A 27,844-nucleotide genomic window follows, 5' to 3' on the forward strand; every position below is an offset into this window, starting at 1 on the left:
AGAATTGACTTTCTCTTAATATTTCTGGGACCTAGTTTTCTGTTTGAACCAGTGCCTTTTCTGTAGCTTCCATCTGTAATTGCCAAACCTAACAAATGAAATGTATGTTTTATTCTCATTGTTTACTCCTCCAAAACAATCAATAAGGCCATGATCTTCTACTTTTTCCTTTCACAGTCAGCAGGAACAAATTTCAGGTACAGCTTAATGCTAGTAGTTCCTATAACATACACTTTTGGAATTTGAGAACCTTTTATAAACCTACTTTCTTTCTGATTTGTAACTTCATTAATATTATTATTTACCTTTTTGAACCCCAGTCTGTGACGAAGGTATGGCCCTTCTTGCCAAGGTGTATTCCCCCTTTATCCCATCTCTCATATCTTCTCTATTGTGCTACCTGCCTATCTCTGCCTCTTTTCTCTCACTGTGCCTTTCTCTCATTCATTTACTCATTCAAACACACACACACACACACACACACTTTCAATTTCTCCTTATCCACCGGTTCTTTTTCTTTTTCTTTCTTTCTTTGTTTTTTAAACTGGGGGGGGGGGGGTGGTTCTGATTACAAAATACCAAGCTTTCCCGATCCTTTATCCTTCATTAGTTCTACCATACTTTCAGGCTTTCATCCTGTATCTTTCATGCTTTTTACAGAATCTACACTGCTGCTCCTCCCACTCAATTCTCAGCCCTTCCAAACCCGATCATTCAACTAAACCTGCTCTTTCCAAAATTGCCAATGACCTCTTCATTGCCAAATCCAGTGATTTCTCTCAGTTCTCATCTTTCTTCACCTCTGCAGCATTTGGCAGGTTGACCGTTCTTTCTTCTCTGGGTTTTCATGAAACTCCTACCTCTCTGATCCTTCTGGGTTTCCTTATTAGAGAGAGCGTCATTGATATTGTTCTCCCTCCACCTCTGAGTGTTCCCTAAAACTCTGTCCTGGACCATCGTATCTTCTCTCTGCATTTCCTCTTTTGGTGATCTCGTTAGTTCCTGTGGGATTCAGTTATCTGTGTGCAAATGACTTCCAAATATATATCTAGCTTCAGTTGCCCATCACTAACTATTAAACATTTCAGACTGGATTTTCCATTGCTCTCTCAAACGCATTCTGGCAAAAATAGAATTTGTTCTTATCCCCAAACCCACTCCTCTACCCAACTTATTTATTTCTCCCAGGGATACTAACATTGCTCTTGAGTTTGTAGCCTTGAAATTCTTCTTGGTATTTCGCTTTCTCTTGTCTCCCATATGCAATGATTTGCCAAATCTTATCCTTTCTACCTCTATCACATATCTCATATCAGCCCCCTTCTTTTTACTCACATCCCTCATTCAGGCTTCTGCCACCTCTCATTGGATTTTTGCCATAGTTTCCTAATGAAGATCTCTTCCTCAAGTTTTTGGCCCCACGGGCCATCTTCCAGACCAAGGAATATTTCTAAAATGTTGGTCTGACCATAGTTAGCCACCTCCTACATCCCTTCCGTAAATTCCAGTGGCTCCCTATTACCTCTGCACTAAAGTACAAGCATCTCTGTTTGATTTTTAAAGCTCTTCCCAGCTTGGCCTCATCCTCTCTATCCATCCATAAATAGTCGCTTCTCTTTCCTTCACTCTGTGGTCCAGCCATACTAGCCTTCTTGTGTTCCTCATATGTGACACTTCTCTGAACTTTGCACAGGCTTCCTGTCCTTTGTACCAAAAATATACTCCCTCCCCACTTCCACCTCCTAGAATTCTTCATTTTCTTCAAAACTCAGCTCAAGTGCTGACTTCTACATGAAGCCTTTCCTTATTTCCACCACTCTAAACCCCCACCAAATCACTTTGTGTATGTGGGTGTATATCTATATCTATCTATCTTATCTATAGATATATGTATGTACATTTCTCTGTCTGTGTGTGTGTGTGTGTGTATATATACACACACACACAGACATCATATCTCCTTCTCTGTATACATGCTCTCTTCACTGATATAATGTAAACTCCTTGAGGACAGAGATTATTCCTTTTTCCCTTTGTATCCTTGCCACTAACTGCAGTACCTGGAACATAATAGATTTTTGGCACAAAGGGTCTTTTATATTTGTGAAACAACAATGTACTTTGTAAAAAGCTTGGTGCTATTTCTTCAGGTTCACAAGAAACTAGAAATAGGGGCAGCTAGATGGCGCAGTGGATAGAGTACTGGCCCTGGATTCAGGAGTACCTGAGTTCAAATCCAGCTTCAGACATTTAACACTTAATAGCTGTGTGACCCTGGGCAAGTCACTTAACCCCAATTGCCTCACCAAAAAAAAAAAAAAGAAAAGAAACTAGAAATAATAAAGAAAGGCATCCTGTCTAGTAATACCTATAAACCAGACAATTGAGGCTTCATGCTACCCAAAAATATACAATGAAAGCTTTCATATCCTCCACGAAGATAACCACTCCCCAAGAAATACAGTTTGGTTTACAAGTATATTTGTGCTAATATAACACTAATGAGATTCAGTGAAGCAAAGAATGCCTTTTCCAAATCCTTGGTTTGGTTAGAAAATCATATTTTTTTTTCTCCAGTATCTACATTTTCCAACTTAAAAAAAAAAAACTGTCTCATGATAGTGAGCTAACAAACATATGTAATATTAACTCAATTGGAAAAGTGTTTCAAGGTATCATTTGATAGAGACAGCCTTCAAAATGAAATGAATTTAAGTTGAAAATTACATTTGCCATAGTGTAGAAATAAAATGTCAACCTATCATCTCTGGCAACCTCATCTATGTGGAACACAGAAGAGAGTTCGTAGAAGAGTGAGTAAAGAAAGCAGTATGGTACAATGGAAGGAACACTGGCCCTAGAACCACAAAAACCAAGTTTATTCTGGTTCTCTTGCCAGCTAGGTGACCTTGTCCAAATCACTTAACATTTATGAGCCTCAGGAGAGGTGAAGTGGGGAAAGGAGAAAGTTAATACCTAGCCTGCTTAGTTCTTGCATTGTCATAAAGATAAAATGAAAGAATGTATACATAAAAGCACTTTGTATACTATAAAATAACATGAAAGTAAAGAGGTGCTATCATATGTTCACACACATACGCACGCACACACACACACCCCATTCTGAATAACCAAAGTCGATGTCACTAAAAATGAATTCTACTCCTAAAGAAACTTCTGTAGGCTCCCTTCCAAACCAAGTTTGTACACAGTTCTAACAAGCTCTTTGGTTTCTCTACCCATAGCATAGCTGGGGAGAAGGGTGCTGCTAGGTGCTGACATACTAATAATAGTAAGAAATGATGGCCCTGATAAGCCTGGCCATGAGGGAAAAGGTAGGAAAACCATAAAACACAATGTACTAGTTCAGAAAACCTGGCTTTTAGGCCATTGAGTGTAAAGGGGCACATTCCTAAAGACCCCTCAGTAGCCTCCAAGGACATGCATAACAGTACAGATATTGCTATTCATAATGGCTGCATTCAGCAATGCTCCTAAGTCACTGAGAAGTTCAGTTGTATTCCACATATTTTAAGAAGGTAGGAGAGTGTGTAGAAAGGTTTCTGTTCAAAACATTTAAAATATGCTTTGATGTTTAAAGGGGCTAACCTTTCTCTGGCTAGAAGGATTCAAGATAAATACAACTTTTCTATAATAATTCAAAGTCACAAGTCTATACTTAAACTCTTGCCCCAAATTGATTACTTTATCAGAAATACTCTTCCAACATGATTGGTTTCTAAGGACATAGTGATCCCACATCTGCAAGTGATAACTTTGAGCCTTATAACCTTAAGAGGTTTGTTGCTCTAACCTTTTTGATCTCCATTATGTTCAATAAGTTTTCTTCAGGGATTTTATAATCTTTTCTTTCTTCCCCAGATCGGACGATCTACTGAAAGCCCCATTGATTTTGTAGTAACTGATACAGTTCCTGGAAGTCAAAGCAATTCAGATACCCAGTCAGTGCAAAGTACTATCTCAAGATTTGCATGTAGAATCATATGTGAACGGAATCCCCCCTTCACAGCCAGGATATATGCTGCAGGATTTGACTCATCAAAAAACATCTTTCTTGGGGTAAAAAATCTTTTTTCCTGAATTAGGTTTTACATTTATGCCAGCTTGTAATTTCTAATTACAGATAAATGGGTATTCTTTCATTCATTTTTGTTCTTCTCCTAGGAAAAGGCTGCCAAGTGGAAGACTGCAGATGGGCAAATGGATGGTTTGACCACAAATGGAGTTCTTGTTATGCATCCGCGCAATGGCTTTACTGAAGACTCGAAACCAGGGGTATGGAGAGAGATCTCAGTGTGTGGAAACGTATTCAGTCTGCGTGAGACCAGATCGGCTCAGCAGAGAGGGAAAATGGTAAGTTTGGAAAACTTTTTTATTCAATTTTTCATAGTCAAGAAGGCACCAGCTATCAGTAGTTACTTGAAATAAACAAATTCTTATTCTTGCAAAAGAATTGCTTCTTCACACCTATAAATACAAGATGAGAAAGTCTGTGTGCACAAGATTTTTTTTTTTTTTTGGTGAGGCAATTGGGGTTAAGTGACTTGCCCAGGGTCACACAGCTAGTAAGTGTCATGTGTCTGAGGCCAGATTTGAACTCAGGTCCTCCTGATTCCAGAGCTGGTGCTCTATCCACTGCACCACTTAGCTGCTCCCCACAAGATTTTTATATAAATTAAATGTCATATACATAAATACTAAACATGATACTAGATGGTAACTCACCATTCTTGTGATTGCCTTTGTGTCTTTCATATTATATCATTCTAAAATCCAAAGTTTCCTAAATTGAAAACTAAAAAGAATAAAATCTAGGTGGTGTTTGATTCTATCTTACCCAGCTACATTTGCATTTTTATCTGGTTAAAAATAGTGTTACCAGGGCGACTAGGTGGCACAGTGGATGAAGCACCTGCCCTGGATTTGGGAGTACCTGAGTTCAAATCCAGCCTCAAACACTTGACACTTACTGGCTGTGTAAGCCTGGGCAAGTCACTTAACCCCCATTGCCCTGCCAAAAAAAAATTAAAAATTAAAAAAAAAATAGTGTTACCATTTCAGTTATCTACTATTACCTTACAACTTAAAAAGCATGTGTCATTATCTAAAATTACAATATCTTCATTCCTAAATATCACTTTTGTTATGACTATGCCCCAAGGACTTTAACTAGTTCCTAAACTGCAGTAATGGGGTATTTAGTGTTCTTTATAAGCTACATCCAAAATTCAAGTGGTTAGGTGTCAAACCAAATTCATATTGCTTCTTCTTCCCCTTCCCTGGCTCCCCTTTCCCCCAGGTGGAAATTGAAACCAACCAGTTACAGGATGGCTCTTTGATTGACCTGTGTGGTGCCACCTTGCTATGGCGGACGGCAGAAGGCCTTTCACACACTCCAACAGTAAAGCACCTGGAAGCTTTGAGACAGGAGATAAATGCAGCACGGCCTCAGTGCCCTGTTGGGTTCAACACACTTGCTTTTCCTAGTATGAAAAGGAAAGATGTCGTCGATGAAAAGCAGCCCTGGGTGTATCTGAACTGTGGCCATGTTCATGGGTATCACAACTGGGGAAACAAAGAAGAGAGAGATGGGAAGGACCGTGAATGCCCCATGTGTAGGTCGGTGGGCCCTTATGTCCCCCTTTGGCTTGGCTGTGAAGCTGGGTTTTACGTGGACGCAGGCCCTCCGACTCACGCCTTCAGCCCTTGTGGGCACGTGTGCTCAGAGAAAACAACTGCCTACTGGTCTCAGATCCCCCTTCCTCATGGAACTCACACTTTCCACGCAGCCTGCCCTTTCTGTGCACACCAGCTGGCCGGCGAGCAGGGCTACATAAGACTCATATTCCAAGGACCTCTAGACTAATAAACACGCGTTAGGGCGGCGCTAAATTTATAAGCTAAGTGATGCAGGTTTTTCCCAACAGTTGTCCACAAACTTCTCTGCTTTCATCATTCACATTAAGATGAAGACTTTTTTTTAAAAAAAAAAGAAATTTTTTTGTATTTGTAACAAAAATTCCTGAGCAAAGTCTGGAAAAGTCAAGCAAAGGAATCTGGTGTAATTCCAGACTCCCATATTCTGTGTCTGAGTATATATTTTGAAGAAAGAATTACAGTCTAATTCAATGCCTTCATTTCCGTGTTTTTTGAATCACTCATCCTCGGTGTCTAAGAGATGTTTTGTATTACTGAGGTACTGTTGGTTCAAACTATGTTAGTTTACAGTTTGGATGCAAACATTGTAAAATACAACAACATGTACATTAACTTTCTTTTTCTATTTATCTTCATTATAGAAAATATCTGAGAGTGTATTTGTTAGAGTAGCAAAGTAGTGTAACATCCCTGGCGTGGATGCTTTGAGTCACTAGCCGAGAACAAGGTTAGGAAAAACATTATGAAACAATCTTTTTCTTTTTTTTTTTTTAATCAAAAATAATATTAAATTTGCTAGATTTAGTAGAATGCTTTGTAAAACTGAATTTCATACAAATTACATTGTGTAAGATTTGTTCAAGTTTAACCACATTAAAGATAATCAGGAAGGATTTTCTTAAAATGTTTCTCTAGTGTATAGTGCTATAAAAGAACTTATCACTAAGAAACATTTTATATGCTCCTTTGAATATGCAATTTAATCTAGATTATATATTTTTCTCCCATGATAACTAATCTGTTTTTAGTATTAGCAACATTCGGCAGGTTTATTTATTTTTTTTTAGACACAAACTGTGGTTCATCTGTTCACTGGAAAAATCTTTCATAATTAGAAGCTGCATAAATTAGCAAGGAGGGAGAGTGACTTGACTTTTTAGAAAAAGAGATGCTTAAATTGGATGTTCTACATTTGGCCTTATCTACAGATTTGGGGATATAAAGATACAGACACAGAAGTACAGTGGGCTGAATGGGAAAAAAAAAAAAAAAAAAACACGTTTGTCTTTGAACCCAGAAGACCAGTGTATACCTTTGGATTTAGTTCCTCAAAATAGTTGATTTACATTAAGACTTTCAGTGGAAATCAAGTTCATATCCCCCTATTCCAACAAAGCACTGGTCACTTCAGCAAATACACACTAAAGCAGGTGATAGTGGACAATAGTGACAGGACAATGGAAGGAGATTGTACACAAAGTCTGCCTGTGAGAAAATAGCCTTTAAAACTATTCTTTCAGAAGCGTGAAAAATTCCCTCCTTTTTTCATGGACTATATACATGAAAGTTATAGGTAAGTATGTTACATCAAAAAGGGGTCTTGTGACACATGTGTAAATCAGTCTATCTTGGGATTAGGTTGAGGTTTTTCCATTTATGATGTTTTTCCTTTGGTTTAAGAAAAAAAAGGTATGTAATAAAAATTGACAATAGCAAATTCCTGTACTATGTAGCATAGCTTTGATTTTCTCAGTAAAAAGAACAAAAAAAAAAAGAATCTTTTGCTTAGAAGCCATGAACTGTTTCACTTCAGCTGTCAGATTTTCCTTGTTTTTTTGTTTTGTTTTTTTAAAAACAAAAACAAAAAATAATTGTTTGGATTCACTCAGGAAATGCATGTCAGGAAACCTGTATTATAAGTATAAGTAACTGCTGTTACACCCTTTTCATAGAAATATAATTGATTTTGAAATTTTCTAGATTGTTCACATGCATTGTGACTGATGCAACAAAGAAATCAACCCCTATATTGTATTTGTTTCGATCATTTCTGTTTGGGCTATACCATAGCTAATTTTTTTTTTGCAATTTAATTTATTCAAACTGTAAGTAAACACTTTTCAAAACAGAAATGTGAAGCTTTCTTCTTTTGGTTTAATTTTTTTTTATATGGAAGAAAGGAGATGGGAATAGGAAATGTGGGATGGGGTGGGGACAGGCTATTTCCCAGACTGGAAGAATTTATTTCAAGTAGATGATGGGGCAGCTAGGTGGTGCAGTGGATAGAGCACCGGCCCTGGATTCAGGAGGACCTGAGTTCAAATCCAGCCTCAGGCACTTAATACTAACTAGCTGTGTGACTCTGGGCAAGTCTCTTAACCCCAATTGCCTCACCAAAAATCAATCAAGTAGGTGAAAAGATTACATTAATATATCAGTTCTTTCTTTTTCCAAAGCATTTCATTATTTAGGGTCAATCAGTAAACACGTTTGAAGCACCTACCAGGTAACAGGCACTATACTAAGTGCTGGAAATACAAAAAGATGCACTCCCTGCTTTCAAGGAGCTTATAATCAAATGGAGGAGACAGAATGCAAAATATATTTATAAAACAAGCTTCGGAGAAGATAAGTAAGAAATAAAATGGGGGGAGACCCTAGATTTAAGAGGGGCTGAGAAATGTCTAAAGCCCATTGGATTCTCGTTGGGACTCAAAGGAAGCCACAGAGATTGATCAGTAGTTGGAGCGGGAAAGGGAGAGTACACCAGGCATAGGGAAAAGGCCCAGAAATGAGATGGAGGTTCTTGTTCCTAGAGTAACCAGGAGGACAGTGTTATCAGATGGAAGAGTACATGCCAGGGGGAAAGGTGTGAGAGACTAAAAAAGTAGGAGGAGTCAAGTTAGGAAGGGCTTTGAATGCCAAACAGAGCAAAGGTGGGGTCTGGGGTGGGGTGGGGGAGTTGCAAGGACTAGGTAACAATATGGGACCTGTGCTCTAGGAAAATCACCTTGGAGGATGGATTGGAATGGGAAAACGACTTGAGACTGGCATACTCACCAACTGGCTATTGCCATAATTAAGGCCTGCACTAAAGTGGTGATAAATTCAAGAGATGAAATAGGCCTTGGCAACAGCCTTGGATGGGGGGGGAGGGGGAATCTAGGATGACTCCTAGGATGTGAGCCTGAGGGAGGATGCTGGTACTCTCTGCTGTAATAGGGAAGGTAGAAGGGAGAGAGGCTTTGGAGGGAAAGACAATGACTTCTGTTTTGGACATGCTGCATTTAAGATGGCTACTGGGCATTGAGTGTGAGATGTCTGAAAAGTAGTTGGAGATTCAAGGTTAGAGGTCAACAGAGAGATTGGGGCAGGATAGGTAGGTTTGAAAATCAGCATAAAAATTGTAATTAAGTCAACGTGAGCTGATGAGATCACCAAGTGAAGCAATATCAAGGGAAAAGAGAAGAGGGACCAGCACAGAACCCTGATGGACACCTGGAGAAAGATCCAGCAGAGACAGATGGAAGGGCAGGTAGAAGGAAAACCAGGAGAGCATGGTGTCCTGAAACCCTGAAGAGAAAATCATCAAGGAAGAGAGTGATCAACGGTGCCAAAGGCTGCAGAAAAGTCAAGAAGAATGAGGATTGAGAAGAGGCCATTGGAAGGAAGTTGAGAGGTCATCCAATTTGACCCCCATTTTTTGCTGTTCAGTTGTTTGTCTGGTCCAACCTTTCATGACTATTTGGGGTTTTCTTGATTTGCCATGTCCTTCTCCAGCTCATTTTATAGATAAGGAAACCAAGGCAGTGACTTGCCCAGGGTCACACAGCTAGTAAGTGTCAGGCCAAATTTGAACTCAGGAAGTTGTCTTCTGACTCCAGGTACGGAACTCTATCCACTGCATCACCTAGCTACCCCTAAATCTCCATTTTACAAATGAAATTAAAGGCCCAGCCAGAATAGCTATAAATTACTTTCCTAAGGTCAGATAGTGGCAAAAATGGGATTCGAAGTTGAATCTTCTTGATCCAAATCTTGTCACCATGCTGCCTCTCAAGTTATTGAAACATACTGTCCCTGATTCTGAGGTAGTCAGTCCCCTGGTAGGGAATTGGTCCTTTAGGAAACATAAGTCAGAAGGAGTTCTAACATCTACTTGAACAAAAGCATTTAGTAATTGTAGCACTGCTTAAATGGTATCAAAATAGCCTAAAAGAATTGGAACAATGTCTAGCTTCTCAAAAGATTTTACAGAATAAAATTGAGTAAATTTTACCTGCAGAGTAAAATTTACCTATAGAGTAGGTACATTGGGTTCATTGCATAAGGAACTCAAACTCAGGTGCCAAAAGTTTAAAATACTGTCACATGAGCATAATGTTGCCACAGGAAAAGTTGATAAGTTCTCTCTCTGTCTCTCTGTCTCTGTCTCTGTCTCTCTCTCTCTCTCTCTCTCTCTCTCTCTCTCTCTCTCTCTCTCTCTCTCTCTCTCTGTGTGTTAAATTCTGCCTTTTAGTTTGAGAGAATTTTGAATCTCAGCTCTTCCTTCTACCAGGGCCCAATGGTGTACCTTCAACTATGTGAATGTTCTCTAATGGTTGTATTTAAGTCAAGACTTCATCAGCAGCCTCAAAAAGGAAACTTGATTCTTTAGGCTAGGTCTTTTATCTGAGGGATCTCTGGTTCTTCTGACTTGCCCAACAAGGGCAATAAATTTCTTAGCCTCAACAAAGCAAGTCAAGGTAAAAAGAGTAGGACTATTCAATGGAGTTGTTTTCTTTAAACCATTACCATTCCCTTACCATTATTATATATCGTCTTTCTACAATATGGAAAACCGACTAGGAAAGTGCTTTCTAGCAACGTGAAACTTATATCAAGTCATGTCAGAAATCTCATACTGCCATGAATATTTCCAAATTGAATCTATAGCAATTGATGACAGTATGATTTATCACATTCATAGGTCTTAACTTCCTTTGAAGCCAATAATTTGAAATTCTTCCCCCATCAGCCCTTTTAACGTGCCAAAAAAGTAGCAATGTTGACTGCAGGTTAATTTGACATCTATTGAGGCATTTATGTACCTAGTGCAAAGCATTTCTTTTACAACTACTTCCCTGCTTTTCCCAAAGGGAGGAGAATGGGGGAGTGGAGAGAGTGGAAGTATTGATGGACATGAAATCACAAAGAAAGGAAAAAAAGTCCAAAGGCCATGGATAGTCCAGGCCAAAAAAAAAAAAAAAAAGTCAAGACTGATAGACCCATCATGATACAGATTATTCTATGTGATGTTTTTTCAAAAATTGTTTTATCCAAGGGTCAAGTTCTCCAGATGCTTCTCTTTAGGTACGACATTGTGTCATCCTGTTGCATGGAGCAATAAAGGGCCTCTTCAATGAGACCTGTGAACAATCAAAAGACATTGACCATGCAATCTACAAAGGAAAAAACCTGGGTGTGCGTAAAGAATGCATAGTACTCTGATTATGACATGTAGTTGGGTGCTCACTGAGTCAGTCTATCAGTATATAGATATGGACAGGTTTTACTGATGGGCAATGAGTTGGCCTAAAATCAAAGAGGAAGGTGAGAGAGGTCTGGCTTGCATTTAGGAAATTATGTAATGTTTTAAGTGCTCTCAAACTTCTCCCTAACATAGATGGCCACCATTTCAACCCCAGTCCAGTGTTGTTATGTGACTGTGAATCACCACCAACCCAAAACAATTAAAATTGCAACTGACCTAGAGGGCAGTAGGGAAACTATGATAGGTTTCAGAAGGCAAAAGCATTTTGCTATCAATGACTTACACACAAGAAGCAACATGTAAAAAGTTACCAAGGACATGTGTGATTAGAAAGGAGATGGGTGGGTTATGGAGCAAAGAATTACAGATGGAAATGTCTTTTGTTATCATTGTTGTTCAATTGTTTAAGTCATGCCCAACTCTTTGTGACCCATTTAGGGTTTTCTTGGCAAAAATACTAGAGTGATTTGCCATTTCCTTCTCCAACTCATTTCACAGGTGAAGAAACTGAGGCAAACAGGATTAAGTGACTTAGTGTCACATAGTAAGTCTCTGAAGATAGTAAGTCTGAAGCAGAATTTGAACTCAGGTCTTCCTGGCTCTAGGCCAGAAGCTCTATCCACTATGCCACCTAGCTGCCCATTGGGAAGATCTAGTGTTGTACTATTCTCCAAAAAATAGTTTCCCCACTGCCCTCTAGGTCAGTTTTCAATAGAAAGACAAAAAGGAAGGCATTACCATATGAAAAAAAAATGCTCTAAATGTCTATTGACCAGAGAAATGCAAATTAAAACAACTCTGAGATACCACCTCACACCTATCATATTAGCTAATATGACAAAAAAGGAAAATAAATGTTGGAGAAGCCATGGAAAAACACTAATGCATTGTTGGTGGAGCTGTGAACTGATCCAACCATTCTGGAGAGCAATTTGGAACTATGCCCAAAGGGCTATAAAACTGCACACCCTTTGATGTAGCAATACCACTATTAGGTCTATATCCCAAAGAGATCATCAAAAAGGGAAAAGGACCCACATGTGCCAAAATATTTATAGCTGCTCTTTTTGTGGTGGCAAAGAATTGGAAATTGAGAGGATGCCCATCAATTGAGGAATGGTTTGTGACTGTAATAGAATACTATTGTGCTGTAAGAAATGATGAGCAGGCAAATTTCAGAAAAACCTGGAAAGACTTACATGAATTGATGCTGAGTGAGATGAACAGAACCGGGAGAACATTGTACACAGTATCAACAACATTGTGTGTTGACCAACTGTGGTAGACTTAACTCTTCTCAGTGATACAATGGTCCAAGAAAATTCCAAAGGGCTCATGATGGACAGTGCTCTCCACATCCAGAAAAACGAACTGTGGAATCTGAATGCAGACTGAACCATACTGTTTCTACTTTTTTTTTTTTTTGAGGTTTTTTCCCTTTTGTTCTGATTTTTCTTTCACAGCATCACTAATGCAGAAATATGTTTAATGCGATTGTACCTATATAACCTATATCTGATTGCTTGTTGTCTTGGGGAGGGGGGAGGGAGGAAGAAAAATTTGGAACTAGAAATCTTATAAAAACAAATGTTGAAAATTATCTCTACATGTAACTGGAAAATAATAAAATACTTTTATGATTTAAAATTTTAAAAAATAAGATTAAAAAAAAAAGGAAGACTTTGGGTAGATTCTCTTTGGAAGATTTATAGAAGGACATGAGGATCAGAAAGAACAGGTTGAGTTAACAATCTGCATTTGTGGAGAGGGTGTTCATGGATCCAAGAAGTATGTTTATAGATTCAAATGAGTTCATATGTTTAAAAACAATTTTTTAATTAATTGGATTCAAAATCACTTTGTCCTGGCAAAGTTACTCTTGACTTTTACCAGGCAAAGAAAGTCTGTTTCCACAACAGGAGTAGGATGTAGGTGGGACCTATAGCTGGAGGATTACCTGACCACTTTAGTGAAATGAAAATCTAAGCCAGAACTTTGGAGAATCCAGGTAAACTTGGCAGAGAAAGAACCATGAAAAGCATTTCCTCATTCCGTTACAGTGTGGCCACATATTACATAGGCCATAGAAAACTTAAGGCCTGACCTTCAGAAGTTTATTTTAGGGTTCATTTATGGTGTCAGTATTGTTAGGAACTTAAAATAGATTCATTTATTTACAAAAGTGTTTCAATTCCCCTTTTAATACAAAACAACCATTGAAATGATGTTTGGATGGGGTTTCACAAGAACAAGGAATTCTGACAGGGCTGGAGTCCAACCTTCATCCACTGTCTCCTCTTTAGATATCAAGATTTGGATGTTCCTTTGCTAGAGGGCAGGGAATAACAATGGGCAATTATTCATTGTAAATCTGCCAGAGTCTGAGTGAGGTGAGTTCAGAAAAGGTAAGATAAGTTTCCTGCCTTTCTGGTTGTCCTTAACTCAAAGTTTCCTGTAATTGAGTAAGATTAATCAATAAAAATTTATTAAGCACCTACTATATGCCAGAAGGGCAACCAGGTGCCGGACCTGCAGACAGGAAGACTCATCTTCTTTTTTTTTTTTTTTAAGTGAGGCAATTGGGGTTAAGTGACTTGTCCAGGGTCACACAGCTAGTAAGTGTTAAGTGTCCGAGGCCGGATTTGAACTCAGGTACTCCTGACTCCAGGGCTGGTGCTCTATCCACTGTGCCACCTAGCTGCCCCAAGACTCATCTTCTTGAGGTCAAATCTGCTTTCAAACACTAGCTGTGTGACCCTGGGCAAGTCACTTCATCCTGTTGGCCTCAGTTTCCTCATCTATAAAATGAGCTGGAGAAAGAAATGGCAAACCATTCCAGTATCTTTGCCAAGAAAACCCCAAACAGGGTCACAAAGAGTTGGATGCGACTGACAAAAAAGGCAGAACAACAAAAACAATATGTCAGGGAGTGTGCTAAGCACTGCTTTGCATGTGTTAAGTAACATGCTTTTATATTTTAACTCCTTGAACAGCCTTGAATCTCATTATTAGCCATCCTATGGGAACTAAAGTAACTCAACCCTTTGACAATAATAAATTAATAATCTCTACATTTTTTTCTCCTTAGTTCTATGGTGGCGTAGTGTTGTAAGAAGAAAGTTTTGACTTGGCAGCAGATGGTATAAGGCTTAATCTACAGTTTCTTCACTTAGGGAATTCTATTGCCTCTCAAAGACTACTAAGGCAGAGAACTATAAATGACTTACAGAGTTGCATCCACTATATCATCCCTGAGCCATCTAAGGAGAAGAGCCATACAAGTTGTTGACAAATGGGAAAACTTCTGAGAGTCTTTAGTTTGGAAATAGAGCACAGGGCAGTGAGTTACTTTTACAGGTCCAATGCAGTAAGACTTTGTATGGAAAACCTGAAGAGTGTCATCATTAAGCCTTAGGCTTTCAACCTCGATTTCAAACTCTTTTCTGTTTTTAAGGTGGTTTTTTTCCCCCTTGTGATTATTGAGATTTTAGTTCACTATTTAAACAGACCAGGAAAGAAAGAGGTTTGTACTGGTGAAAGAATATGATAACAAATGCCATACTTTTCATTTTTAAATTTTGTTTTTTAATACCCTCCTAGAGGTAGCTATGGAGAACGGTTTCCCCCCTAAAGTGTAGAGGCCCAGAAGTCAGGAAGCCCTGAATTCAAATCTTACCTCAGACACTTATATGTCCCTGGGCAAGTCACTTCTGCTTCAGTTTCCTCATTTGTAAAATGGGAGTAATTAATAGCACCTACCTCCCAAGTTTGTTATGAAGATGAAATTAGAAATTTGTAAATCACTCCACAAACTTTAATGCTATCCATGGTTGTTATTATTATTACCTATGCCAATTTTATGTTAGTCATTATTGCAGGGCTTGGTACACTTCTTGCTACTATTCTCCCCATTCATTTTCACAAGCCCTTTCACTGTGGCTTTTGATCCCAATATTCAAGCATAATTCTTTCCACAGTTACTATCAATATCTTTTTTTTTAATTTATTACTTTGGAGGCAGCTAGGTGGCACAGTGGATAAAGCACCAGCCCTGGATTCAGGAGGACCTGAGTTCAAATGTGGCCTCAGACACTTGACGCTTACTAGCTGTTGACCATGGGCAAGTCACTTAACCCCTATATAATTCCTACCCTATCTCCCACAATAGAATGTAAGCTCCTTGAGAATAAGAATTGCTTCATTTTTTGTCCATGGAATCCCCCCTCCTAACTTAGTGCATGACACATCATATGATTTTAATAAAAACTTATTTCTTGATTGATTGTTTAAAGTATACTAATGTTAATGCATATGTTATGATCATATAAGATTTCTCTTCACTCTTTTGTGGCTAAATTCCATGATGCAGTAACAATTAACTATGTTCATTGATCCTTTGATTATTAATTAATATCAACTGAGGAATAAAACAGGAAGACATCTTTGCCCAAGGTGTTTGACATTATCATGAAATCTGCCCAATGCAGAGTCCAAATGGAAAAAGAAATAACTGCAGATGGTGATGTTCTCCAAGTATTGAGGTGATTGCCTTAAGTTGGGAATATCATATAGGCCTTCTCAATGAGATCTCCAGTCAGTAAAGAGGCTAGCTTAACCATTCACACATAGAAAAAACACATGGATGAAGAGTATGAAATTGGGATATAAAATAGGCGAGAGCCCATTGAACTGGTCCATCAGCCCACTTATATTGGAAAGACACTGAAAATGGACAAATGAAATAGGAGGTCCGGCATAAGAAAAGAGGTTTGATTGTGTTTGGAAAAATTGCAGTGTTTTCTGTAATCCCAAAATGGTCCTTGAAACAAAAATCTAGCTTTTTAACACGTTTTTGTTTTTCTTGGGGTTTTTGGGGGGTTTTTTTTTGGTGATGCTACATGCTTGTGAATCATGAGATGCCATCATTTTGGAAGAATGAACATTTCTAGAAATTGAAAGGACAATGGAGAGTATAATAAATCAACTGCAGCATATTACCAGGGATAACTTATTTGCACATAAGAAATAGAATAAAAGATAACAACCAGGAGATTTATATTTAAATTATTTCACACATTGAGAAGATCCATTTGACTATTCTGTCCAACAATGCATATCACAGCCCACCCACGCCTACCTATCTCATCTGAATCTTGTCTGCAGAAATTTTACACCAACATTCTACCCAACATGATCAGGGCCTTATTTTGGATCTCTTCACATTGTATAGATATCAATGGAGTACACAAGGTATCCATCATTTATTGTTCACTCTTGTGTGAACATCTCGTCTCTCCCCCCCCCACCCCACTCAGTTCACACATCTTTCTAACAATATCCATTATGACCTTTCCTTCATTTATAATGTATTACAACTTGTTCGCACCCACCATGTGCCATTTGATTGCCCTTTTAAGTAACCTTCAACTTTAGTTTTTCAAAGACTCAGGGCATGTTTATATATGGCAGGGAAGAAACCAATAGATAGACAAAAGATAGACACTGAAAAAAAAAAAAAAAGATGAGCAGCTAGATGGCGCAGTGGATAGAGCACCGGCCCTGGATTCAGGAGCATCTGAGTTCAAATCCGGCCTCAGACACTTGACACTTACTAGCTGTGTGACCCTGGGCAAGTCACTTAACCCTCATGGCCCCACCCCCCCCAAAAGATAGTCACTGAAGATTCTAAAGAGTTGAGATGACAGAAAGCGGCAAACTACTAGAAAAGATGGAATCGATAATGCAATATGGAAGTTTGTGTTGGTGAGGAGGACCATATCTTCAAGTGAGACAGGGATGAAGGAGGAGATAGGGGGAGGAGACAGTAGGAAGTTCTTGGCCAATGGCCTCAATTTTTTCAGTGAAGTCCTCAGAGAATGGGGGTAGTGGGAAAGGGGAGGAGGGATGAAAAGGATTGGAATAGCCACTGCAGTGAGTGGAAGAGTGAACTGATTAAGGAGGTGCCTTGCTACAGTGAGAGCCCAGAGAGATCGTGTAACATAAATTTGTAGTGGATCCAATCAGCATGATTTCATGGTTCTTTCCAGCTCTGTTCAGCAGCTCATGAATAGGAATAAAGGTCGCAAATAGTGGGGACATTTCATGGTTGGAGTTTGAGAAGGCATGATGAGCTATGGGGCAAAGGAAAAGGGATCTGAATTTAAAAGATAGTGTAGAGTGAACTGATTCACCAATGATTCAAGATCGGGAAAGAAGAATAGTGCAACTAGTATGGCAGCAACAGGCTGAGAAAGAACTGAGTGATGAGAATCACTAGGTCTGAGACTTTTTTTTTTCAAGCCTTTAGTGTCTTCCCCTTACACTTCAGGAGATATATCTGATCAAAAAAGGAGGTAGGCTGGTATGAAAGCCCTTTTAAATTGGGAGTCATTTTAGATAAATGGTCAGAAAAGTAAGGACAAATAATTGAAAAAGCTATGGGGGGGTGGGACTAGGTGGCACAGGGGATAAAGCACTGGCCCTGGATTCAGGAGGACCTGAGTTCAAATTCGGCCTCGGACACTTGACACTTAATAGCTGTGTGACCTTGGGCAAGTCACTTAACCCTCATTGCCCCACCAAAAAAAAAAAAAAAAAAGCTACCATGGGGTAAATGCCTGCCCACAATCTCCCATGCCTCCTTATAAGAATGTGAAACAAATCAACCAATCTGCCCACTCTTCCACATTCTGTAATGACCTGTAGTTCCATGTTCATTGACCTTGGCAAGCATATGTCTGAATCTACATATGGAGGGCTCCTGATTTGTAAAATAAAACTGAGTGCTTGAGAAATTCCTCTGTCTCAGAATCTGGTTCTGACACTGGTCAAGTAGAGAAAGCAGGCAATAACAGATGGATAACCTGAATGCTGCACTGGTACCCCCATAATATTAAATAGAAGGAAATAAGCATTTATTAAGGGCCTACTAGGTGCCAGCTCCCTAAGAAGCAGCTGGTAGAACAGTGGCTAGAACCCTGGGCCTGGAGTCAAGAAGGTTCAAATCTGACCTCAGTTGACCATGACCTGCCTCAGTTTTGCCAATTGTAAAATAGAGATGATAACAGTACCACACCAACTTCACAGAGTTGTTGTAAAGATCAAATGAAATATTTGTAATACACTTAGCTCAATGCCTGGCATGTAGTAGGCACTTAATAAATACTTATTTCCTTATTCTTCCTTCCAAGTTACTTTATATTTAATAATTTTGCATATATTCCTATTTATTCACTGTTTTTTTAATGTTGTAAATCCTTATCTATGCCCTTATTGTCTTCCTCATTAAAATAAATTGCAAGCTATTGGAGAAACAACCAATCATAAAGGAGTATTTCACACTGACATGCAAAGGTCTGTTGAAATTAATTTATTCATTAAATAATACAGGATGAATATAAATTCTTTCAGAATAGGGATTTTTTTTTGTTCTTTGCACTTGTATCTCTAGCACTTAGCACAGATGCTCAATAAATGTTTGTTGACTGATTAATTGATTAAGAAGGACTTGTCAATCAAGTCTTTGCAGAAGTCTGAACGTAGGCCACAGGTTAGACAATAACTGCCTGAAGGCCTAGTGACATAGATGGTAATAGCTTATAAAAAAGGTGTGTGAATTACTTGGGACAAAGTCAAAAATTAAATTTACTGGCATGCAATAAACTACACATTTTCAAATCTTAAAAAAAATTTTAATGTAACAACTACCTTTTACTGTTTTTCACATGACTTGGCATTGTGTTCACAAGATTTTTTAAAAAATACATATTCTTTAGTTTTCGTTGTGGAAACCATAGTTTTATCACATAGGATGTTAAATATACCTCGGACAAACAGACCATTTTTTCCCCAAATGTAGCCTTGATTATAGCCCACAGGTTTTTAATGGGATTTAAATCCGGTGAGTTCCCAGGCCACTGAAGTATATTTATCATTTGGAAAATTTTATTATGATTTTGTGATGAGTGGAATGGTGCAATGTTGTATTGCTGCATTCTACCTCCATTTAGGATTTTCTATGTTTCTGGAATAATTCTAGTTCTTGGTAAATTTATCAGAGTTTGCCACTCCCTCAATGCAGAAAAGACTTTTGGGTTCAATGGAAGTAAAAAAGTAGGAGAACAAGTGAATGGAGTCATGAAAACCTAGAGATCAGAGATACTTTATAAAAGGATAGGTAATAGCAGGGGAAAAGTCGGGGTAGTGATTTAGTTAATAACTTAATGGGTAAGTATTAGGGAGTTGGCTGAGCCACATAAAGGTTAAAATAACATAAAGAGTGTGACACACCCAGTCGCTAAAGAAGTCTTTGAACCCCAGTCTTCTGACTCCAAGAGCAGCATTAAATCTATATTCAGATCATACAAATAGGAAGAAGAAAGAAATAATTTCCTCATTCATGGCTGGAAATTGTTGGCTAAAATACACATAGTGGGCATCTTTGACAGCAGATTGTCCTCTAGGAGGGATAATATATTATTAAGCCTTCACAACAGTGATTGAGAGTACCTAACAATGACCACTTTCAATTCAATAGGTATTTATAAGTGTCTGCTGATTGGCAATTATGTGGCACAATGGATAGAGTTCTGGACTTGGAGTCAGAAAGAACTGAGTTAAAATCTTAAGTAAGACATTTACTAACTGTATGACAAGGAGTAAATCAATTACCCTCTCTCAGCCCCCATTTCCTCATCTGTAAAATGAGAAGGATGCACTCAGCTTTTGAGTTCCCTTCTGACTCTAATAAATCTCATTCTTTGATCCCAGCTTCCAAGGGCTAGGCATACAACTTCATAAAAAGAAATAGCCTTTGCCCTCAATAAAGCCTGTCAAGAAACATTATGTACATAGATACATTAATGAAAAAAATATAAACAAAGAAAGTATAAAGTAATTTCAGGTAATTGGAGAGAGCATTATCAAATAGGGCAATTGGGAAAGGCTTCTTGTAATGATTGACCTGGGCTCTCCCTAATTACCCTCCAAATAACTTAAAAATAATGCCTCAAAACAAATCCTGAAGTGGCAGAACCCACAGAAGGACAGGGTGAAGCAATTTTCCACCCCAAGGAAACTTAGAAGTTGAGCAGAAAGGGTTGGTGTCACTGGTGTGAGAATGGAGCACAGTCCAGTACAGGCCTTGCCCAGCAAGTCAGCAGCAGGCCTTGGGGGTGACTGAATCAGAAGCTTCTGGAGCTCTTAGCGCACAGACAACTTGCCAGAAGGAAATTATAAGGATCCCTTTGCCAGCATTGGGTATAGGACTCTGTTGCATTGACCATATTCAGTTCCAGGTCCCAGTCCCAGGGTGAGAAGTACAAGCAAAATAGTGTGTGGCCTCAGGGGACCATGGACCCTGGTCACAATTCCAGGGAAGAAAAGAGTGCTAGTGATCATTCACAGATGAGTGCTAGTGATCATTCACAGATGAGATCATACCGCTTGGAAGAACTGAAAAATTATAGCCCCCCAGAACTAGCTCTGAAAATAGCTGTACAAACACCCTGAAACTTGGGATAGAGCACCTGCAACCCTGGGAGCAGAGCCCAACTTTAACACAAAGTTAAAAGCCAAGAAATAGGTTGGGAAAATGAGCAAACAACAAAAAAGAATCAGACCATTGAAAGTTGCTATGATGTCAGAGAAGACCAAGACCCGAACTCAGAAGACAACAAAGTCAAAACAGATACATTCAAAACCTCAAAGAAAAGTATGAACTTGTCTTGGGCCCAAAAAGAATTCCCAGATGAACTCAAAAATCAAATAAGAGAGATAGAGGAAAATATGGAAAAGAAATGAGAGTAAGGTAAGAAAATCATGAAAAAAAGAGTCAGCAGCTTGGTAAAGGAGGCACCAAAAATACTGAAGAATATAACACCTTAAAAAAAAAAAAAGAATAGGCCACATGGTTGTCAACCCTGAAAACAAATGGCCAAAGAGCTCACACAGGTTATCACAACCACAGTTAACTCTGAAAAATAAAATAAAACTAAAGAAAACTAAAGAACTAACAGTAATCATAAGCAAAAAACTTTCTTTATTCCATTGGAGGAAGAAGACACATGTTCCAGGGCCTTCTCCAATACTATGGAGACCCACCTTAGTGTGGGAAAATCTCAATACATATACTGGTGGCTATATAGTGAGTTGTAGCCCTGACAATGAGGGGTAACAGCAACAGTGAGAAAAATCTGATTCATAGCAGGACTTCATGACTGCTTTCTGCAGGTCCTTGTCTGAACTCAGGGATCACCTAGTGCTGGTATGAAAAAAGTCTTGGATTTTGCTGTGGTTGTGTTCACCTAGAAGAGAGCAAAGGATTGTTATTATGCCATACTCAGAACACAGCTTTCTTATTGGGCCTTATCTCTGGAAAACAGGGTGTCTCCCAAAAGAAAAAAAAGAGGAGTAAAAAGAGAGGAATGGTCTTGACATGGTCATCCTGACATGGTAAAAGAGGTGCAAACACCCACTGAAAAGAAGAGCTCCTTAAAAAGCAGAATTGGCCAAATGGAAAAGAAGGTACAAAAGCTCAGTAAAGAAAACCATTCCTTAGAGTCAAAATTGGGCAAATGGAAGCTAATGACTCCATGAGACACCAAGAAACAATAAAATAAAGTGAAAAGGATGAAAAAAATTAGAAAAAATATCTGAAATCTCATTGGAAAAACAACTGCCCTGAAAAATGGATCAAAAAAGATCATCTAAGAATTATTAGACTACCTGAAAACAAAAAAAAGAGCCTAGACATTATCTTTCAAGAAATTATCAAGGAAAACTTATCTGCTATCCTAGAAACAGGATAAAATAAATAAATTGAAAGAATCCACTGATCACCTTCTGGAAGAAATCCCAAAATGAAAACTCCCAGCAATAGTATAAACAAATTCCAGAGGTCCCAGGTCAAGGAGAAAATATTGCAAGCAGCCAGAAAGAAACAATTCAAATATTGTGGAGCAACAGTCAGTATAATACAAGACTTAACAGCTTCTACATTAAAGGTTTGGAGGTATTGGAATATGATATTACAGAGGGTAAAGGAGCTAAAATTACAACCAAGAATCAACTACCTAGCAAAAATGATCATAATCCTTCAGGGGAAAGAAATCGGCATTTAATTAAATAGAAGACTTTCAAGCATTCCTGATGAAAAGGCCAGAGCCAAATAGAAAATTTAACTTTCAAATACAAGAATCAGAAGCAGAAAAAGGTAAACAGGAAAGAGAAATCATAAGGAATTGAGTGAAGTTAAACTGTTTATATTCCTTTATGGGAAAATTATACATCTAAATCCTAAGAACTTTATCATTATTAGGGTAGTTAGAAGAATTCTATGTAGATAGAGGGAATAGGTATGAGTTGAGTATGTTGGGATGATATCTAAAAAATAAAATCAAGGGGTGAGAAAGAGGGATGTGCTAAGAGGAGGAAAAAAGAAGTAAAAATGGAATAAATCATCTCATATGACAAAGACATGAAAGAGCTTTTATAGTGGAGGGTAACATGGGAAGTGATGGTAGCAAACAACCCTTAAACCTTACTGTCATTGGAATTGGTTCAAAGAGGGAATAAAATACACACAGTTAAATACACCCAGATAAAAAGAATAATCAGAAGAATGTACTGAGGAGGAAAGCATAATTCAAGGAATTCCTAGTGGGTTGGAAAGGTGACTGAATTAGATTTTTGTGTATCTGGTCTTCCATTTTAGGAATTTTTTTTTAATTTGGGCTTTTATCATTTTTTTTTTTTTGGTGAGGCATTTGGGGTTAAGTGACTTGCCTCAGGTCACACAGCTAGTAAGTGTTAAATGTTTGAGGCTGAATTTGAACTCAGGTGCTCCTGACTCCAGGACCAGTACTCTATCCACTGCACCACCTAGCTGCCCCTTATCATTCTTTACATTAGGGTGTGATTTCCTTGAGAGCAGGAAATGTTCCTTGTTGATCTTTGTAACTTTAGCACCTAGCATTGTATCTGGCATATAAAAAGAGCTTAATGAGTGCTTGTTGATTGATTTTTTTATAGGCAAAGGGATATTGGTGGTACATTGAGGTTACTTTATTGTGATTAAGGTCTTTGAGGAGGAAAAGCTCCAGACTTGTGATTTCCTTGGTATAGGAAACTCCCTATGAAGAAACTTGACACTGGACTCTGGAGGAATGAGGCTGATGACTTTGTGTAGCTCTGCCTCACGGCATGTTAGGGCATGACCCTCTCAATGCCTTTGTTCCTCTTCAGAAACGAAGGATGAAGGACAAACAACAACTTCCTCCACTAATACAGAGAAGTGTTTATCTCTAATTTAACTTATCTTTCCTGGCCCTCGGCCAGGCTTAAATGACTTGGCTTTGGTCATTCAGCCAGTATGTGTCAGAAGCAGAATTTGAATCAGGGTCTTGCTGACTCTATTTAACTCACAACTGCCTCTCATAATTTGAATTATCTTCAAATAGTTAAAAATTCTGCTACTTCCCAGCATAAGGTTTGTATCGCCATTAGCCCTTGTGTAACTAACTTAAGGTAAATGTAATTCTGCTCAGTTTCCTCATGGAAATGTGCATATACCACTTTTGAAAACCTAGAGACAGGGAGAAGCAGTACAAAAGGGTACTTTGTCTCATTGGTCTTATGTTGGTCAGCTGGGCTAAGTCTTCCCTCTGATGCCCATTGGCTTTGTGATCCTGAACAAGTAACTCAGGTTCCCAAGTAACCCTGCAAAACCATAATTTTCAGATCAGTTTTATTTGAGGAAGTCTCCTCACTGAGCTCTCCCTACACACACACACACACACACACACACACACACCCCACAACTGAATAAAACTCCTAACAACCTGGTGTGTGTTTGGATGTCATAGGGGACAAGAAAACTTAGAAAAATGTAATTTTTCTACCTAACTACCATAACATACCAGTGTAAAATTGTTTAGTTATTTTTCAGTCATGTTCAACAATTTGTGACCCCTTTGGGGGTTTTCTTGACAAAGATACTGGAGTAGTTTATCATCTCTTTCTTCAGCTCATTTTTACAGATAAAAAAAAAAATGAGTCAAGCAGGGTTAAGTTTGCCTGTAAATGACTGAGGTAAGATTTGAACTCAGGTCGTCCTGACTTCAGGCAAAGCACTCTATCCATTGTGCCACCTAGCTACCCACCAGTATAAAGGAGGACTGCCAAATGCTCCAAGAACTGGGTCCTCACTGGTGCAAGTTATACCAGCTTCAAAGAAATAGTGACCTCAGTGTCTATGCTGGGTCAGAGTAAAGTAATTGTGGTTTTCCTCATAAGAAATCTTACTGAAACTTTACTGAGGCTATGATACGTGTCTATATTTATGCCATGAAAAACGAGCAATTTTTTTAAATAGCCAATTAAGATAGATCAGAGTGTAAATTGTGGGTAGTTATAAAATTTGAAAAATTAGCATGTGTATCTGTGTGTATTTAACCTGCTGCAGATCAACTGCTATTTTAAGGTTCTCTGATTGCCCAAGCTTTCAAATGTGTTTACTTGATTTCTTTCCTTTTAAATATTGCTGAAGGGGTAGGGGTATAGAATATGTTAGCCAAAGAGGCAAGAGATAAAGGGAGAGGGTGAGTTGGGTATCATGCTAATGCTTTTTCAAGGCTCTGCCTCTTGACAACAAAGAACAGATCTAAAAGCATTTATTAAGTGCTTAATTTATATGCCAACCACATCTAAACACTGGGAATACAAAGAAAAAGCCAAAAATACTAAAAAGGTCATTTTTATTTGCTTAAAACAAAAGCAAAGTTGCTGTTGTGTTAAAGGTTTACAGAACCGATTCACAAGAAAATAGAGACACTGCTACCTGAAGGGGAAAACCAACTGTGAAGGAGAATCTGTGGGAATCTGGCCAAAGAGCGGCGTGTTTCGCATGCCAATGTACAAGAGAATGTTGCTGGACTCTCCCTGATGTAGAGTAGGGGTGCATGCAAGCAGTAGAGGTGATGAAGTAGAAAGGGTACACAATGTTCAGTCAGAGAAATCTAAGTGTGAATTCCAGTTCCCCTCTTTACTGCTTATGTTGCCTTAGGGAAGTTACTTAATATCTCTAGACCCTACTTACTTCATCTATAAAATGATGAGGAAATGACAAACCTCCCCCTGCTCCCAAAGCATAATCCTTTGAGATACAGCCTCTATTAATCCAAGTTTTGGGGGAAAGGGCATCTTCAATGGAGAATTGTAGAGGCGGTCCCTCAGATTCTGGGTATAGTTTTCCATTTAAATTTTTCTGGGGATGGGACAATGAGGATTAAGTGACTTGCCCAGGGTCACAAAGCTAGTATCAAGTATCTGAGGCTGGATTTGAACTCAGGTCCTTTTGAATCCAGGGCCGGTGCTTTATCCACTATGCCACCTAGCTGCCCCCACCTTCATTTAATTTTCAACCCAGGGTATGCTGGGGTCAGATTCTGCTTCCGTCTGCTGCCTGTGTGTCCTTGTTGCCCTTTAAAAATTATAAGAAAAGGGGCAGGGGCAGCTAGGTGGCACAGTGGATAGAGCACCAGCCCTGGATTCAGAAGGATCTGAGTTCAAATCCAGCCTCAGAAACTTAACACTTACTAGCTGTGTGACCCTTGGCAAGTCACTTAACCCCAACTGCCTCACCAAAAAAAAAAAAGGGGGGGGCAGCTAGGTGGTGCAGTGGATAAAGCACCAGCCCTGGATTCAGGAGTACCTAAGTTCAAATCCAGCCTCAGATACTTGACATGTATTAGCTGTGTGACCCTGAGCAAGTCACTTAACCCCCATTGCCCCGCAAAAAATTAAAAAATAAAAAATATAAGAAAAAAATAAAAATAAAAAAACAAACAAAAGAAAAGAAAATTATGAGAAGATATAAACCTTATGCAGGCTGTACTTGTTGTTTAGGTAATGTTCACCTAGAACCCTTCTCTACTGTAGCTTTGCATCATTCATCTGGAAGAGCTGAGGACAGTAGCCTTCAGGTTACTGGTTCTGGCTCTAAGGATTGTGTACCCATAGATGTTGGATTCCTTTTTCAGGGAAAACTAATTTGCTAAATCAATTGACCTTTAAAGTGGGCCCCAGTGTCAATAACTGGCAGCGAGTGTTCTAAAAGGAGAGGATAAGGGGCGTTAGGCCCTTAGAATTTGGGGGGTTACCTTTCCTCTTCTCTCTCATATCTTCCACAAGATATATTACAAATCTTGGTGCTATTGGCAAATTTTCAAAGGAATACTTTGAGGAAAGTTGATACAGAGAAACACTCTGTGTAAATAGCAGTTGAATCAAGGACCACTCCACCATGTAAGCTTTCCTCAAAGTTTTCCTATTTTGGATATTTTGAAGATATCAAACGAGTGGATAGAACAGACTGCCTCATGAAGTATCTTTGAGTCCATCTCTTCCTCTCTTCTGCAAGAAGACTGTCCCCACTAACATTCCTTCTGTCTAATCTCAAGTTTACCCTATCTACCTGTTCCTTTCCTTCTGCCTGCTCATATGCCCAAGTCTCCCCCATCCTTAAATAACAACCTTGGCCAGATTGTGCCATCCGTGCTACCAATCATGCTACATCCCTCCTCCTTATCAGAACAGTTCTTTGGGAAAAGTTGTTCTCGTTGCTTCTACTTACCCTCCTCTAATCTCTCAGCAATATGGTTTCTGATCTCAACATCCAAATGAAACTTTATTCTCCAGAATTATGTCAATGATCCCTTTATTGCTCAATCTAATGGTTTTTTCTTAATTTTCATACTTGTCCTCTGCAGCATTTGATACTCTTAAACCCCCTCTCCTCAGGAATACTCCCTCCCCTCTGTATTTTCATGACATTCCTCTTTGTCCTCCTAGCTGACTATTTCTTCTCACACTCCGTTGTTGGATCATCAAGCATGTCATGCCAACTCCACTAACTGTAAGTATACTATCCCAAGGCTCTGTCCTGGCCTCTCTTCTCTATATTCTTTTGGGTGGTGATCTCATCTGTTCTCATGGGTTCAATTTGCATATCTATGCAGATGACTCCTAAATCTATATATTCATGCCTCATCTCTCTTGAGCTTCAGTGAACTTCATCTATCAAATGCCTATTGGATATTTCAAACTGGATAGCCTTTAAGCATCTCACACTCAACATGGTCAAATAGAACTCATTATCTTTCTCCCTACCTTACCCTACCCTACCCTATAAAAAATGTATTTCACCTTTCTTCTGAATGTCTTTGGAGAGTTCTATCACTTTTCTAGAATCCAGGTAAAGAGCACCAGTGCTATCCTTGTGTGACCAGCAGGTGGCAGTGTGGAGCAAAGTTGGCTGGCTCCTCCCTGACTTTCTGGACCCTAACACCAAGCCCAACCTTAGGTAACTTCCCCCAAGCCTTTTCAGTTCCTTGGTGTCTGTTGTCTTCTCTCACTAGAATGTAAGCTCCTGGAGGGCAGGAACACTTTATTTTCACTTGTTCATGTATCCTCAGTATTTAGCACAGTGCCTGGTACATAGTAAGTGCTCAATAATTACTTGTTGCCTTGCCTCACACAATTGGTTTTTTTGTTTGTTTTTATTTTTAATTTTTTAATAAATAAAAGTATTTTATTATTTTCCAGTTACATATAAGGATAGTTTTCAACATTTGT

The 27,844-nt window shown here is 38.8% G+C and overlaps 1 protein-coding gene across 3 annotated transcripts in view; it reads left to right on the forward strand.

Moving 5' to 3' along the window:
- The window catches only part of PELI1 (pellino E3 ubiquitin protein ligase 1), a 69,733-nt gene extending 62,758 nt beyond the window's left edge, over positions 1–6,975 (forward strand). For all 3 annotated transcript variants that reach the window (XM_043984206.1, XM_043984204.1, XM_043984205.1), the window contains 3 exons: positions 3,883–4,080; positions 4,186–4,374; positions 5,321–6,975. In XM_043984206.1, coding sequence (XP_043840141.1) covers positions 3,883–4,080; positions 4,186–4,374; positions 5,321–5,887 — 954 coding nt within the window. In that variant the 3' untranslated portion in view covers positions 5,888–6,975. The remainder of the gene's footprint in view (positions 1–3,882; positions 4,081–4,185; positions 4,375–5,320) is intronic.
- The last annotated feature ends 20,869 nt before the right edge of the window (positions 6,976–27,844 follow it).

This window comes from Dromiciops gliroides, chromosome 2, assembly GCF_019393635.1.
Source record: "Dromiciops gliroides isolate mDroGli1 chromosome 2, mDroGli1.pri, whole genome shotgun sequence".
Classification (NCBI taxonomy): domain Eukaryota; kingdom Metazoa; phylum Chordata; class Mammalia; order Microbiotheria; family Microbiotheriidae; genus Dromiciops; species Dromiciops gliroides.